Source organism: Colobus angolensis, unplaced genomic scaffold (assembly GCF_000951035.1).
Source record: "Colobus angolensis palliatus isolate OR3802 unplaced genomic scaffold, Cang.pa_1.0 Scaffold366, whole genome shotgun sequence".
Lineage (NCBI taxonomy): Eukaryota > Metazoa > Chordata > Mammalia > Primates > Cercopithecidae > Colobus > Colobus angolensis.
The window spans coordinates 2167942-2185387 of record NW_012116999.1 but is presented as its reverse complement, the minus strand read 5'-3'; the positions used below and the strand labels follow the sequence as shown (position 1 = coordinate 2185387).

Here is a 17446-nt window from a genome sequence, read left to right as displayed (position 1 = left end):
CTCAGGACTGCCAAGTTGGGAGGGGGAGGTTAAAATTTACAAAGGTGGTAAGTGAAATACTCATTGAGAAGGCAAGACAGAAGCAAAGAGATTGAAGAAGGTGAGGGATTTAGCTCTTTCAATATTTGAGTCAAGACCATTCCAGGCAGAATAGCCAGTATAAAGAACCTAAAGAGGAAGTATGCTTGGTGAATTTGAAGAATGACAGGGAGGCCAGAGCAGCTAGAAGAGAGCAGGAGAGAGAAAGATAGAAGATGAAGTTGCAGATTATATTATGCAGGGCCATATAAGCCACTATAAGGGTTTGGGTTTTACGCTAAAGGAAATGCAGTTATCAGAGGGTTTTAAAAGGAGGAGTGACATGATCTGACTTCCATTTTAAAGAGATCACTGTCTGTCCTGTTGAAAAGAGACTGTAGCTGGGTGCGGTGGCTCATGCCTGTAATCCCAGCACTTTGGGAGCCAAGGTGGGCAGATCACGAGGTCAGGAGTTCGAGACCAGCCTGGCCAACATGGTGAAACCCTGTCTCTGTTAAAAAAAAAAAAATTAGCCTGGCATGGTGGTGGATGCCTGTAATTCCAGCTACTTGGGAGGCTGAGGCAGGAGAATGGCTTGAACCTGGGAGGTGGAGGTTGCAGTGAGCTGAGATCATGCCACTGTACTCTAGCCTGGGTGACAGAGCAAGACTCTAACTCAAAAAAAAAAAAAAAAAAAGAAAGAAAGAAGAAAGAAAAAAAAGAAAAGAGACTGTAGTGAGGCAAGGCAAAGAGACTGTCAGGAGGCTGTCAAAATAATCAAGGTGAGAGGTAGATGATGGTGTCTCACAATGACAAGTGATCAGATTGTGGATATGGATACGTTTTAGAGGCAGAGCCAACAGGATACCCTGGAAGATTGACTGTGGATTTTTTGGCCTGAGTAGTTAGAAGGATAGAATTACCATCTACTGAGATGGAAGGCTATAAGGGAGTAGGTTTGGGAGAGAATACCAAGGATTTAGTTTTGAATGTACTATGTTGAATTTTACAGGAATCAATGTAATGCAATTAGATAAACAAGTATGAGATTTTAGATAAAGGCCGAAGCTGGCTAAATAAATTTGGGAGTCATCTGCCTACAGGTTTTATCTGCAGCTCATATGAGATCACCAAGAGAGTGACTACACATGAAGAAGAAGAGGACTTGGGGAGTGATTGGCCATGTTAAAGCCTGCTTATAGGACAAATAAGATGAGATGGAGAGCTGATAATTGGATTTAGAAGTGCAGAAGTCATTGGTGACTTTAACAAGGGTAGTAAGGTGGAGTGGCCATTATATTTAATTAAAAGTGAGTTTCAGGACATAAGTATTTAACCTTGGTAATATCAGTCATAACAGATGAAAGGGAAATTTTGTTCCTATTGAGTGAGCCTGCCTTCAGATTCCCCTGGCTCTAGCTAATATTAAAAAAGAAATACTGTAAGAAATCATATAAGGAAAACTCCATTTATTTTGTCACTTGAACAGCATGCTGGTTTAGTATTGGGAGGGCTCTTGCCAGGGTTACTGTGTTGTAACCCTGATGTGCTTTTCTGAGTGTCAAGCATATAAAGCAGTGGGATTCACTCTTTACTCATATTTAAAATGCTAACCTTTGGCTCCCTTAGAAACTTTGGGAGGTAGAGATATGAAATCCTCAAAGGGAAAGGAAGCTCATGGCCAAGGGTAAAGCATTTTCTTTAGGATATTTGGAAACTTTTTTCTGCCTCATTTTCTTCAATTTATTCTGAGTGTATCTATCTCAGAGGTAAATATAGAGAAGTTAGAAAGCAGGAAACCACATACTCTTGTCTTATTTTTTATTTTCGTGGATCAGCATATGATCTTAAGGTGATTTTAATGTTCAGCTAGGCTTTTTGTATCTTTTCTTTTTAGCAGGGCTTTCTACTATAGGGACACTCTGGGAATGATAGTATGTAGGGATGACAATAATGAAATGATTGTCCTCAAGGGGACTTTTGGCCTTTGATCCACTTGGTAAGCAAACTATCATGGCTATACAATCAGCCCTCTGTATTGTGGGTTCTGCATCCATGGAGTCAAGCAACTGTGGATCAAAAATATTTTAAAAATATTGCATCTGTACTGAACATGTACAGACTTTTTATTCTTGTCATTATTCCCTAAACCAATATTGTAAAACAAACTATTTACATAGTATTTACATTGTATAAGGCATCATAAGTTATCTAGGTATGGTTTAAAGCAAGCTTGTCCAAACTGTGGCCCAGGACAGCTTTGAATACGGACCAACACAAATTCATAAACTTTCTTAAAATGTTATGAGATTTTTTTTTTGCAATTTTCTTTAGCTCATCAGCTATCATTAGTGTTAGTGTATTTTATTTGTGGCCCAAGACAATTCTTCCAGTGTGGCCCTGGAAAGCCAAAAAATTGGATACCCCTGGTTTAAAGTATATGAGGGAGGATGTGCATAAGTTATATGCAAATACTACACCATTTCATATCAGAGACTGAAGCATCCACGGGTTTTAGTATCTGTGGAAGGTCCTGGAACCAGTCCTCTTTGTACACCAAGAGACAAACATATTGTGTTCTTGCTGATATCTTGACACTGGTTCTTATTCTGCTGGTGATGTGGAGGTTCCCGGAGCATCAGTAGTCAGACCAAGAGTCTGAAGAAGGTCAAGAGTCTGAAGAAGGCCAAGAATCCGAAGAATCAGGTTCTTTTTTAGATTAAATAAAAATTTTTAACTTTTATTTTAAGTTCAAGGGTACCAGTGCAGGTTTGTTACATAGGTAAACCCATGTCATGGTGCACTTGTTTTACAGATTATTTTATCACTTAGGTATTAATTCTAGTATCCATTAACTGTTTTTCCTGATCCTCTCCCTCCTCCCACCCTCGACCCTCTGATAGGCCCCAGTGTGTGTTGTTCCCCTTTATGTGTCCATGTGTTCTCATCATTTAGCTCCCACTTATAAGTGAGAACATGTGGTGTTTGGTTTTCTGTTCCTGTGTTAGTTTGCTAAGGATAATGACCTCCAGCTCAATCCATGTCCCTGCAAAGGACATGATCTTGTTTTTATGGCTGCATAGTACTCCATGGTGTATATGTACCACATTTTCTTTATCCTATCTACCATTGATGGGCACTTAGGTTGATTCTATGTCTTTGCTATTGTGAATAGTGCTGCAATGAACATAATGTGTGCATGTGTCTTTATGACAGAAGGATTTATATTCCTTAGGGTGCATACCTAGTAATGGGATTCCTGGGTCAAATGGGATTTCTGTCTTTAGGCCTTTGAGGAATTGCCACACTGTCTTCCACAATGGCTGAACTGATTTACACTCACACTAACAACGTATAAGCATTTCTTTTTCTCTGCAACTTCACTAGCATCTGTTATTTTCTGACTTTTTAATAATAGCCAAGAATTCAGGTTCTTATTCTTGCTCTGCTACTAATCAGCTGTGCAATCTTGGCGAGTCAGTTACCCTCTTTGGTTCTTCATTTCCTCAACTGTAAAATAGGTATAATCCTTGCTACAGAGGATTATTTTAATTATTTATTTATTTTATTTTTGAGACCGAGTCTCACACTGTTGCCCTGGCTGGAGTGCAATGGTGCGATCTCAGCTCACTGCACCCTCTGCCTCCCAGGTTCAAGCAATTCTCCTGCCTCAGCCTCCAGAGTAGCTGGGATTACACGTGCCCACCACAACACCCGGCTAATTTTTTGTATTTTTAGTAGAGATGGGGTTTCACTATGCTGGCCAGGCTGGTCTTGAACTCCTGATCTCGTGATCCGCCTGCCCTGCCTTGGCCTCCCAAAGTGCTGGGATTACAGGCATGAGCCACCGTGCTTGGCCACTACACAGGATTATTATAAGTTAATGTATGTGAACATATTTGAGGATATAAATTACCAGAAGAAAGAAACTATAAAATATTGGAATGAATTACCAAGGGATGCTATGGAATGTTATTTTGAAATCATTAAAAACAGAAGGGCCTTTCCTTTGGTGGACAGGCATTAAGCACATTTGCAGGCAGAGGGAAGCAATCTGTAATCTGTGATCATCTTTCCATGTGGTAAAATAAACTAACCTGTTCTTTCTTGGCAAGCTGGCATTTGCCACAGAAACATAGAGGAGGCCACAACTGGTGCTTCGTCTTTCTCTTATCAAATTTCTGAGATATATTTCTGAAGTTAGGGACTAAATCCAGGCTAGGATGGTATGAAGTAAAAAGTACAAAAAGATATCTGCATAATGCTCTCCTTCTTATCCAAATGATTCACAAAGGAATACTTGAAACTTTGGATTAGTTTGGGTGAAGTCACGCTAGACATAGGATAATGGGCCTTTATTGTCTTGTCTCAATGACCTTGCCAATTACTTTCCAAGTGAATGTTTCTAAAGATTTAATGCTTCGAAAGAATCATTGTCACAATATCAGGTGGAGGGCATTCTCTGTGTAACTGGCAGTATGTTGGAGGCATAGTCAATGTGTAGCTCACAATGGAGTTAGCTTTCACCAGGCCAGGAGTGGTGCATGTGAGCTACAGTCCCACCAAAGCTCGAAGCCAGAATAAGGAAGTGCTTCAGAGGAAGTTAGACTAGGAGGATTTGCTAATCCTCAAGGATTCTCTACAGTCTTTGATTGTCCTTAGGTCTCCTGAAAGGGTCATTGGTGAACTACAGCTTCAAGACAGTCCTGTTCCCTCACATTTTTACCCAAGCTCAAAGTCATCATCGAATATTGGCTCTAACTCTGAGATGAATTGTGTCTCTGGCATGTCCTTCCAGTTTTTGTAATGCCTGCAGCCATCTCTTCTCCTGTCTTCCATAGGTAGCTATTCACTAGTCATGATGTACCACATACTATTTCCTAGATCCTGGAATTTCTCCAGTGCAATTATATTGGCTAGCATTTATTAGGTGCTAATTATATACCAGACACCATTTTAAATTTGTTGTGCTAACTAACTAATTCTCACAACTGTCATCTTCATCTTACAGATGAGGAAACTGACACAAAGAGTAGCTTAGCAACCTTCTAGTTAGTAAGTGGTGAAGTTGAAATTCAAATACAGGTTTTGTTTTCTGTTTTCTTTCTTTTTTTTTTTTGGATACCAGATCCTATCCTTATAACCACTGGTATCATTTTATATCTCTCCCAAAAAGCATATACAAACAAACAACCACAACTTTTTTTTCCCCTCTCAGAAGGCTGAAGAAAGACTTGGAAATAGAACCCCTGTTCTTGTTACCTCCAAGCTCTGTTTTTATTTCCCTTATTTTAGACCCTGTCATCTGCACTGTAATATTTGAAAACCAAAAAAAATCTTTCTAGAAGTATTACATCTCTTTCCAGACTCTCTAAGGGCCTGGGAGCATCTCATAGCGGCCAAGCCTCAGGGACAAGCCTGTGTAGGGTCCTACCAGGTTAAGATTGAGTGTCTATCCTCATGTTTGAACAGTATTTTGAGGAAACACTGTATCTGTCTAGGAAAATAACCAAGATGTATTTTCAAAAGTGGTTGTTTTTCTCTACTAAGTTGTTTTTCTGAAGAGTAAGCCAGTCTGATTTTTCTCTGAAGCAATGAACAAATTTGGAGGAGGAAAGAAATTCAGTAGAGTTTGGTTTAAATTGACCATAAGGACATTTCCTACTCCCCCTTTTTTTAGTTTTAGTTTTGAATTTTTCATATATTTTCAAGAAGGGGCCATGTTTAGCTCCTCAGCTGCACAATTCTTTCCTTTCTTTCTTGATAAATTAAAGATGCTTCATGGGGATTTTTAAATGTCAGATCCTATAACAGGCAAATGCTGTATTGCACACAGTTATTTTTTTAAAGGCAAAAGTTTGTAGCTTTTTCAAAAAGAGTTTAAAGTGTAAATACTGTTTTTTGTTCATTTTATGAACAAAAGCCCCTAGAGATGCTTCTGTTATGTCAAAATTGTGAAAATTTGCCCTTTGTGGATAAAGTTCTCTTGATGTTTCCTCAAGGGGTGAAGAGGGCAATGAGAAGTTATATGTCTGTAGGTGTTTTTTTTTTTTTAAACAATCTATATCGAATGCATGTATCCAAATGTTACTGTAGCATTGGAGAAGGGAGCACTATGGAAAAAAAAATTTTCCTGTTTGTAAATAGGAATCTGGCACCCACCCTCACCAAAGGTGCATTTTAATATTTCCCACATAACTGTCTCTGTTCTCCTTGGATATGAACTAATTTACCTTACCTAATACAAAGAAGCTTATCAACTATAAAGATACACCCAGAGGATTTGGATTTCTTTGCTTTTTTTCCATCCTACTGTTAAGACACTTATTGCCAGTTTTCCAATTAGGAGCATTGCAAAATTGCCGGATAGGACTTTCAGCTAAAAGAAAAATGGTGACTTTTGATTAGTTGTGCAGACAAAAAATGTCAAAAGAGAGAGAGTTTAATAAAAATTTAATGGGGTCAAAGATCTCAGTTACCAGATGGATAGTATGGCCTCTACCTCAGGGGTCTTTATGAGCTACTTGTAAGATATAGGTTATCTCATCATGTATCAATTAAAAACTCTGCCTAGCCATAAGGGTCTCTTGCCTTAGCACTGCCATGAAGTAGAGAGCCACACAGGCCAAAGGAACTCTCCCCTGCATATTCATACTTCGTTCCATTTTCATTAACTTTGATGACTGGCTTGCTGAATCCTGGTAAGACTTTTATCACTGTCTTGCTGTCCTCATTAGTTTTTGTAGGATGGAGGCCTAAAATTTAAAAAATAAAACTATTTTTTGAGGTATAGTATGCATATAGTAAACTGCACAAACTTTAAGGGTGCATATCAATGCTTTTGTTTTTTAACATATGTGATTATATCAAGATAAAGAACATTCCCAGCACCCCAGAAGGCTTTCTCATATCCCTTCCGAGTCAATAACCCCCTACCCAGAGGTAACCACTTTGTTCACTTCTTTCCCATAGATTTGTGTGCCTGTTCTTGGATTTCATGTAAATGGAGTGATATGATAGCTAATTTTATGCATCTGGTTTATTTCAACATTCTTGTACCTGTATCTTGGTGGATATTTGTACACCCTTTGGTTATATACTTAGGAGTAGCATTCCAGGGTCATGTGATAGAGGTATGATTGGTTTTAGTAGATACTGCCAAATAGTTTTCCAAGGTAGTTGTACCAGTTAACAATTTCACCAGCAATCTATGAGCGTTCCAGTTGTTCCATGTTTTCCATTCTTGGTATTGTCAGTCTTTTCCATTTTAGCTCTTCTGGTGGGTTTTGCATATCTCATTGTGGTTTTAATTTGCACTTCCCTGATGAGTAATAGTGATGAACACCTATTTATATGCTTATGAGCCATTTGGATATTCTCTTCTATGAAGTGCCAGTTCAATTCTTTTGTATTTTTAAAAAATTAGACTCATTATATTTTTCTTATTGATTTGTAGGAGTTTAAAAAATGTATGAGTGTAGTGGATATAGGTCCTTTGTTAGATATATATTGTGAATATTTTATCCCAGTCTGTGGTTGGCTTTTCATCCTCTTAAGGTGTAATTAATCTTTTCTTTCATGGTTAATGTTTTCTGTCCTATGGGAAATATTTGCTTACCTAAGATCATGAAGATTTTCTCTGGTGGTGTGATCTAGAAGCTTTGTTGTTTTAACTTTCATATTTAGGCCTATGATTCATTTCAAATCATTGTTAGTATTATTTTGGTATCTGGCATGAGGTAAGGGTCATGGTTCCATTGATTTGTCTGTCCTTGAGCCAGTACCATGCTGTCTTAATTTCTGTAGCTGTATAACTAGCCTTGATATCTGGTAGCATATGTCCTTCAATTTGTTCTTCCTGAAGATGTTTCAATATTACTAGCCCTTTATGTATCTTTATGCATTTTGGAATCATTTTGTCCAAATTGCCCTTTGGGAGTGGTTTTGATCTTTTTGACTCATTAGTTTTCCCTTTGTCCCTCTAACTTCAAAATCTAGGTAACCTTTTAGAGTGGAGACCGGTGGCCTGTTTGGGGCAGTTCCCCTCTAGAGGGAGAATTTGTCTCTGAAGTACCAGGAGACTGCAGGAGATTTTCCTGTGCCTTTCCCGCCCAGACACCAGCCCAGAACTCAGGTGACTTCAGGTAAGAAAAACTAGCCCTGCATTTTGGGCTTCTCAAGTTTCCAGCAGCCCATTATTTTAGTGTCTCCCAACTGCCAAAAGTTTTTTTTTTTTGAGGCGGAGTCTCGCTCTGTCGACCGGACTGGAGTGCAGTGGCCGGATCTCAGCTCACTGCAAGCTCCGCCTCCCGGGTTTACGCCATTCTCCTGCCTCAGCCTCCGGAGTAGCTGGGACTACAGGCGCCCGCCACCTTGCCCGGCTAGTTTTTGTATTTTTAGTAGAGACGGGGTTTCACCGTGTTAGCCAGGATGGTCTCGATCTCCTGACCTCGTGATCCGCCCGTCTCGGCCTCCCAAAGTGCTGGGATTACAGGCTTGAGCCACTGCGCCCGGCCTCCAACTGCCAAAAGTTACGCTCATTTCTCCTTTCCTCAGGAGAGTCCTTCTGCTTTACAGTCAAACTTCATCTTCAACAGTGCCCAGAATTAGCAAATGCCACAGGGAAGTTTGAAAAAAGTCCGATTGTCAGTTCACTTAGAAAGGGCTCTTTGCTCTTTGAAATGTTGGTTAATCTCATCCTTGCTTATCGATTTAGCAATTTATCTTATTTTTTTGGTGTGTGGGGGGGTGTTGTTTCTGTTGTTGTTGTTGCAGGAGCATTCACATCCTGTTTGGAAGCAAAGTCTGCAAATTGTTTAATAGGCTGAGCCTTGATACCCCCATCCCTCTCAGCTCTATCACAGGTAAGTAGTTTATGAACATTTGGGCCAATTCAGTAGGTCAGTGGAAGGATAGATAATGGATATATCCCTGAACCTCCCAGTCACAGATAGTGGGGATTTCCTAGGGGACTAATCTGCCTAAGTCACATTCAACTTGGAATTCAGCCAGTTTCTAGGGATAGCAAATGACATTAACATTCTCAGTTCTATTTCTGCTTAGGAAAATGAGATGTCAGCTCTGGCCCTGAATAAGGCAGATTTGCTCCTGTAGTCACCTAAATTTGTGCCCTCTAGCATAGGATGTTAGAAGTCCGACCTGGGCTGACATCCATCTCTGCTCCTTTACTTATGTGCTCATGGGCAAATTACCGAATCTCTTTGATCCTCAGTTTTTCCACCTATAACTTCATAGGATGATTTTATTGTGAGGATTAAATGTACTACAGGTTCAGTATCTCTCATCTCAACATTTGAAGTACTAAATGCTTCAAAATCCAAAACGTTTTGAGCACCAACATGACACCTTTGCTTTCTGATGGTTTGGTGTACACAAACTTTGTTTAGTGCACAAGATTATTAAACATATTCTATAAAATTACATTCAGGCTATGTGTATAAGCTGTTTATGAAACATGGATGAATTTCATGTTTAGACTTGGGTTCCATTCCTAAGATATCTCATTATGTATATGCAAATACTCCAAAATCTGAAATCTAAAACACTTCTGGTACCAAGCATTTTGGATAAAGGATACTCAACCTGTAATATAAGAAAAGTGGATTTTACAGTCCTTGATACACAATAGGTCTCCCATTAATGTGACAATTTATTAGAAAATTTTTTATGGGCACATCATTGCATCTGACATATGCTTTCAGAGGCTGGGGATTGTGCTTGGTTACTTTTTTGAAGGGAGTAAAATTTACATATAGCGAAATGTACAAATTTTTAGAGTACCATTCAATGAGTTTTGATACATGCATACTCCTGTGTAACCCACGACCTTATCTAAACATGTTCACTACCATCACTCTAGAAAGTTCCTTTATGCCCCTTCCCAATCAGTTCCTACTCCCATAAACGCAACCACTATTCTGATTTTTTTTCTACATAGATTATTTTGCATTTTCTAAAATTGTGTATGGATGGAATCATACAGCATGTAATCTTTTGTGTCTGGCTTCTTTCATTAAGTATAACATTGATTTTTCCTCCATGTTGTTGTCCCTGTCAGTAGTGCCTTTCTTTTTATTGCTTATCAGTATCACGTTGTGTGACTATACCACAGTTTGCTTATTCATTCTCTTCTTGATAGATACCTGAGCTCTTTCTACTTTTTGGTGATTATGCATACAACTTCTATAGCTATTCTTGTAAAAGTCACTTTGTGAACTTTCACTTCTCTTGGGTAAATACCTAGGAGTGGAATTGCTGGGATATAGATAGGTATATGCTTACTTTTATAGGAAACTGATAGATGTTTTTCCAAAAACATAATACGATTTTATACTCCTACCAGTAGTATAAATGTGTGTGAGAATTCTGGTTCCTCTACATCTTTGTCAATATTTGATGTTATCAGTCTTTAATTTTAGCCAATCGACTGAGTGTATTGTGGTATCTTAGTGTGGTGTCAATTTGCATTTCTTTGATTACTAATAATGTTGAGGATGTTTTCATGTGCTTATTAGCTCTTCATTTGAATTGTCTGTTCTGATCTTTTGACCGTTTTTAAGTTGGGTTGTTCGTCTTTTTATTATTGAGTTGTAGGGATTCTTTATATATATATATAAATATATAAACTTATATATAAATATATATATATATATAGACACACACATATATATATAAATATATATCTGACAGTGGACTTTCAACCAGAATATATATATTCTGTTATATATTTATGTTGTATACATATGTTATATATTTTCAACCAGAATATATATATTCTGGTTGAAAGTTCATTGTCAGATATATATTTTGTGAATATTTTCTCTCAGTCTCTGGGTTGCCTGTTCATTTTATTAACTGTATGTTTTGATGAGTTGGTCCATTTTTGTATCCCCTGTTTCCCACATGCATGATTGAAGCTTGATAATATTTACTGAATGAATGTGCTGAAAGTTGTTCCTCCCTCCCTCCTTCCATTATTTCGTTTTTTCAAAGACACTTACTGATTACATACTATGCTGGCAAGCACTCTTCTGTTCTTTGGGGATATAGCAGAAAACAAAACAGACAGATTTCTTAGTCTCATGATAATTACATTTTAGTCTATATGTATGTGGGGGTAAGGTGAGAGACAGAAAAACAAATAATTAAACAAGAAAATATGAGCTAGCTATAGATACCATCATGCAAAAATGAAATTTGTGTGTAATGGGAAAGGGATGATTAGGGGCTTTACCCAGGTTGAGGGGTAAGAAATCTGAGGAGGTGATATTAAAGTAGATATCAAAATGACCCGAAGTCATTCCCCACTCCTCCCCCACCAAGGAGAAAGGAATCCCAGGCAGAGGATATAGCTAATAAAAAGTCCCTTGAAGTGAGTTAAGGCTAGGCATAAACTATCCAAAATACCCCTTTAGGCTAGCTGAGGTGTCCAGAGTTGGTTGCTTTGGAAATTACCATAACTGGCATAAGCTGATGCTACACTCTTACTCTTTCTTATTATTGGAATACTTAGCAGTTTCTTCAAGTTTCTTCTTGCCCTCTCCTCACCCTCTAGTTGCTAAGTTCTGAGATGATTTGAGAATAAAAATGGTGGATCAGCTAATACAAGGGTCAAGAAAGTTAAGGCAAGGTCATTAATTGTTTTTCCCATCAAAAGCGACTGAGTTCCCCACCCCACAAAAAAAATCAAGGGCCACATAAAGTAATAAGTAACTACATTTGTCTTATAAGAGAGCAAAATATGGAATGTTCTACCTCTCTGCTTTTTATGTTTAGGTTGTGTAATGTACAACTCAATAAATACAATAAAAATTTGATGATTCAAATATAATTTATTCCAGTTTTTTCCCAGTTTTAGGAGAGAGATACAAGAAAAGATGATGGAAAAGGGTAAGAGTAGATGGAGATAGAGAGGGTGTGAAATAGAATGAAACACATAGGTGAATAAATGGAAGCATATTGACCAAGAGGAGGAATAAAAGAGTCCCAGAGGATGATAGAGAAGCTGAGAAAAAAAAACTGGGTGAATGGGAAGTCAGAAGTTAAATAGGTTTTGTGTGAGGGTGTTCCTGTCATCTTCTTGTGCCTTTGGGCTGTATATACCATATAGTAGTTATTGCTTCCTTTGAAAAATGTGATGGCGCTCTCTAACAATATTTAACACACATCTTTCTTCCATGTTTTCCTTCTGATGAGCTGATGCATGTTCTAAATAAATGCCGAATTCCTTTCCTTGACTTCTCTCCATATTTTCTTTCATGAGACGTTTTTCTCTTAAACAAACAGATCCTTTGAATTAATAAAACAAACTGCTCTGCCTCTAGTACCCATTCTCCTATATTCCATATGGAAAGTTGCCTCCAACAAAATTGTGCCTTCTGGTCATTGTTGTTGTGACCCTTATCATCAGGGCAAACCCCATGTCTACTGGTAGGATTTTGGACAAAAAAAATGTAGTGATCTTACAGGATTTATACTAAGTGGAGATAGTATGCAACTGAGTGGGTCGAAAAAGGCCCTGTGGAGACCAGCAAGCTCTATGTGCAAATCACAGACCATCTGGCTGATGATTTTCTGTACTCCAACAGATATCCAAGGATTACAGTCAGCTGAAAGTGAAGTCTGTGGCTTGCTGGGCCCCACTCTGGTCAGAACTGCTGAAAACTGGGCAATAATAGACTTGGTAGAATCCTAAAGGAGTTATATAGATGACTACCTCCTAAGGCTTTCAACTAGGAAAAGCCTGACTGGGGCTGGAGAAAGAAAGTTAGCCCAATTTGCAGAATTAATAGCCAGAAATTTAACATGTAGATATAACCAAGAAAAAAAAAAAACTGGCCAAAGGTACATAGCTACACTGATCAGCCATACAGAACTAGACTATTGCAGGAAATACAATCTGGTGAAGGGAGATATGAAAATAAATTTGTGAAAGGAATTTAGAAATTCTTATAAAGACATGTATCAGCTCATTAGAATGGAAAAGCAGAATAATCTATTTGGAATGAGAGGGGAGATAATCTAGGCCCCCAAAACCAATGTAAACCCTGAAGTTTTGGGGACTCTAAGTTTCAACTCAGCTCCCTTTTCAGTTCAATTTAAGGTTGTAGGATGGGCTTGTGAAACCTCAGGGCATGTGGGCATGTATGTACCAGGTTAGCAGAGAAGAAAGAGTTAGAAAAACTGAATCAAATGAACAAGTGAGTAAGAAATATGAGATATGTCAAAATACTAAAAACTTCCTGCATCCTCAACAGGTTCACTTTAAGTGTGGTGGGGAGTGGTAAACCAGACAAATGTAGCAGGTAAATTATACTGAGTCAATATCTAGATTTTCAAACAAATAATATTGCCTTACACAAGTATATACTTACTCAGAAAGTGGATTTGCAAAGAGCCCACCAGAAATGCAGATGAAAATAGTACAACCATAGCTTTAGATAAAGTTGGAAGAACTAGCTGCTAGATATGGAAGAGGGGCAGTAATAGGAAATTATCAAGGAACTAGTTTTATAACTGAAATTCTCCAAAGTTTGGCAAAATACAGAGAATATAGGACTTTTATTTACCATAAACTCCCCAGGCTGCAGGGCATCTGGAAATTTTAATGAATGGATTCCAAAAAACACAGAAAGAATTCAGCAGCACCAGATAAATGGCAATGAGGCAAAGGTGCTAATAATTGACAGACCCTGAGTGAGTATATCCTTCCTCAAATGAGATGTTCAGGAAAGACAGACAAACTGTCTATGCTTACTTTTCTACCAAATCTCTTAACAAGAGATAAAGACCATGAGGTTTTCAAAGGAAAGAGAAGTAGTAGAGCCTCACAAGGCCAGCAACAAAGGACGGGCTATAGTTAGACATATCATTTCAACCTTAACGGCAATTCTTGATGGGGTAACCAGTAGCTGTAGCCTGTAGGATGGATAAAGGCTCAAAGACACTAATCTTTATATCTCTCTTTTTTATTATTAGGTCTGCTTTGCTGTTTTCTCTTGGCTGTGACAGTCCGCCTGATGGTCATTGTAATAGCAGTTCATCACTAGTACAAACAAGAGTACCATATAGAAATTCTGTGCACAGTTTACCAACATCATCAAAAAGTTATATTATTCTACTGTTCTCATTCTGTACTTGATCAGCATCATAATCATATCAACATCTTAATTTCTGGCCTAAACCAACCACAGAACCATTGTTAGCCCCTTATACTATCCATTGTCACCAAGAGTCCATTTGCTAGAGCTTGTAGTGATATTTTATCTATTTAGAAGAGCACTGCAGCATGGATTCTGGGTCAGTTTCTGTACTCATTGATGGACTTGTTGCTTGTGTAGCCCAGTTAATAAGAATAGCTGATGAGCTTTTACAATTCATTATACAAGTAGAAGAAGTTCCTTATGTAGAAGAAAATGGTAGAGCAGAAGAGACTGAAGCAGATGCACCTCTTCCTGAGGAGCCTTCACTACCAGATCTCCCTGATCTCTCAGACTTAGACTCAATACTTACACCAAGAGAGGATGAAGACCTAATATTTGATATAGATCAGGCTATGTTAGACATGGATAACTTATATGAAGACACAGTCTCTGGTATAAATGATGACTTAACAAGTGACTAAGACCCAATTTCTGCCCCCGCCCCCAGGGACGTGAAAACTGATCGTTTCTCTGTTTCAATATGTTCTTATTTTCTGTATATTAGCAATATGTGTTTGCTCACAGTTCTGCACATTTTCATTACTAATAACCCATATAACAAGTAAGATTTGATTTACTTCTAGCAAAAGCTGATCTTTTTTCCTCTTTGTTGTTATTCAAAAAGTTCTGGCTTTTGCCATGTAGGTCTGCCTTTACCTGTACTTACTGTCATGCTAGAATTTTTGATGATGGGAGCAAACCATATTAAAGAAAAGAAATTCCTCACCTAATTATGGAGGGGAGAACTGACAAACTCTATCACATCTTGGGACTCATTTCACTGCTCTCCAGTGAATGGAAATGAAAAGGGGAATCCCCAGGGTAGCATCACAGTAAATGAATACATTCACATTAACAAGACAATGTTGGGATGCTTTTATTTGAAAGGATATAACTCCTAACTTATCCTTTTAGAGAGCATGTGTCCAACTAAAAATGCTATAGCAGACTAAGGGAGGTAATTTTAAAAGAGCACTATCTACCAGATAATAAAAGTGCAGAAAGGTTTTCAAATGACTGTTGCCAAGGAGAAAACTGAAAAAGCTGGAACCAAGAGTTCCAATGCAGGACTGTTCTTGCACATTCTGACCACATTGCAGCTACTTTGCACCATTATTCCCCAAATAGAAAAGGCACACTATACCAAATAATCAAAGAGAGAAGTAATAGAAGGGCTAAGGAAAGCCCTACAAGGACTATTCACCAATGGAAAGACAAACACTCACCATATTGGACTAGATATCTGTGGACTAGATATAGTCCTTAGGCATCAAAGCAGGACGATGCTACAACCTCATAATATGTGGAGCTGGCGGGCCCCTTGTTTGCCTGGGTCACCTGGACAGATTGTACTGTAATGGTACCCCAGGAACTAGATAAGATATATTCCAGTGTTTGCCTTGATTCTGTAATTGTATGCGCTTAAGGATTGTTAAAGTATGACCCCTGCTTCAAGGAATGGATTGTTGTATTAAGTATGTTTTCTCTATGGAGCAGAATTAGAGTTAATAGTGAAAAGAAATGTTTAGGAAATAAGACAATACTTAGGAACAAGAACTAGTGGGGACGGTGTTTTCAGGAGAGAGAAGCAAATTAATAAATTGTCAACAGTTATGTGACTGTTTATGATGGAAAGCCATGATATGGAGTTAGTTTCTAAACAGGTTTATGAACAAAGCCCTATTTTTGTCTTCTGCAAATTAGCCAATCCTAAGATGTTGCTATAAATAGCTGGTAGGCGATTGACATAAGTCATATATCTGAAAGCTCAATTAGATGGAGAATTATTAACTAGTTTAGTCCACTGATTGGATGTCTCTGATTGAAATCCTGCATCTCCTCCAGGAGAATGGAGTGAGTGGCCAATCCTTTATGCAAATTAGCCCTTTTCTGTATCTTCTTAAGACCAATGCTAAAGCCAATTATTATATAGCATGGCAGAAAAGAGAGGGGCTCATCATTCTGAGACAAGCTTAAAGGTGTGAAAATCAAGGAAGATAGGCTGGTAGATGGCATTAGATTAGGTAGTACAAGTTTTCATCTCGATTTGCTTGGGCTAAAATATGTGGGGAGTTGTGCCTATATAAATTCTTATGTGTGATGATTCCTGCTAGTTATTATCTTATGATTGTTTAAAATCTGTATTAGCTATTGATCTAAACCATTTTATTGTTTTCTTTCAAGAGATTTTAACTAATAAACTTTCATTCACAAATCAAAAAAGGTGTGGTCATCTTAAAATACCTGGTGGTGAATTTGGAGGCTACCAAATGGGCACACAAGAACTTCACTCAACATAAGGTAGCAGAGCATAGTAAGAGAGAATGTTGTACTAGGAGTCTGAAGTTCTACTTCTGGCTTTGTCAGATGATCTTAAACAAATCTCTAAACATAGTCCTTTCTCATTTGCAAAATGACGGTTATTAATAAATTTTCTGCTTAACCTTCAGTGATAATAAGGAACAATTGAAATAATGGTTTTCATGGCATGACATATCTGACATTGAGACAATATATGAAATCAGGACTTTTCAGGAATATCTGAAAAATGTGCGTGCATATATTCATTGCAGCACTATTCACAATAGCAAAGACATGGAATCAACCTAAATGCCCATCAGTGACAGACTGGATAAAGGAAATGTGGTACATATACAGCATGGAATACTATGCAGCCATAAAACAGAATGAGATCATGTCCTTTGCAGGGACATGGATGGAGTTGGAAGCTATTACCCTCAGCAAACTAACGCAGCAACAGAAAACCAGGAGCCAAATGTTCTCACTTATAAGTGGGAGCTGAACAATGAGAACACATGGACACAGGGAGGGGAGCAACACACACTGGGGCCTGTTGGGGGCTGGGGTGGGGAGAGGGAGCATCAGTAATGGATTCCCAGCTAATGGATGCTGGACTTAATACCTAGGTGATGGGTTGATCAGTGCAGCAAACCACCAAGGCACATGTTTACCTATGTGACAAACCTGCACATCCTGCAAATGTACCCCAGAACTTAAAAATTAAAAAGAAAATTCACCCATCTGCAAAAAAAGTTTGTATGACAATACCTGAAAGTCTATTTGACATGAAATAATTATCCAATAGTTTTACACCTATTTTCTAAGAGATTAAAACTTTCTTATTCTACTTCATGCCAAAGTTAGAGTTTGGAAATCAGCTATTGTTTCGTTCTTTGGCGCTTTTT

At 38.2% G+C, this 17446-nt stretch overlaps 2 protein-coding genes across 4 annotated transcripts in view; one reads left to right on the top strand and one right to left on the bottom strand.

The window, feature by feature from the left end:
• Window positions 1-16463, top strand: part of TRPC5OS (TRPC5 opposite strand) — a 28046-nt gene extending 11583 nt beyond the window's left edge. For all 3 annotated transcript variants that reach the window (XM_011953529.1, XM_011953530.1, XM_011953531.1), the window contains exons 2-4: window positions 8017-8162; window positions 8794-8882; window positions 14017-16463. In XM_011953529.1, coding sequence (XP_011808919.1) covers window positions 14327-14662 — 336 coding nt within the window. In that variant the 5' untranslated portion in view covers window positions 8017-8162; window positions 8794-8882; window positions 14017-14326 and the 3' untranslated portion in view covers window positions 14663-16463. The remainder of the gene's footprint in view (window positions 1-8016; window positions 8163-8793; window positions 8883-14016) is intronic.
• Window positions 1-17446, bottom strand: part of TRPC5 (transient receptor potential cation channel, subfamily C, member 5) — a 326052-nt gene that overhangs the window by 120865 nt on the left and 187741 nt on the right. The window lies entirely within an intron of this gene.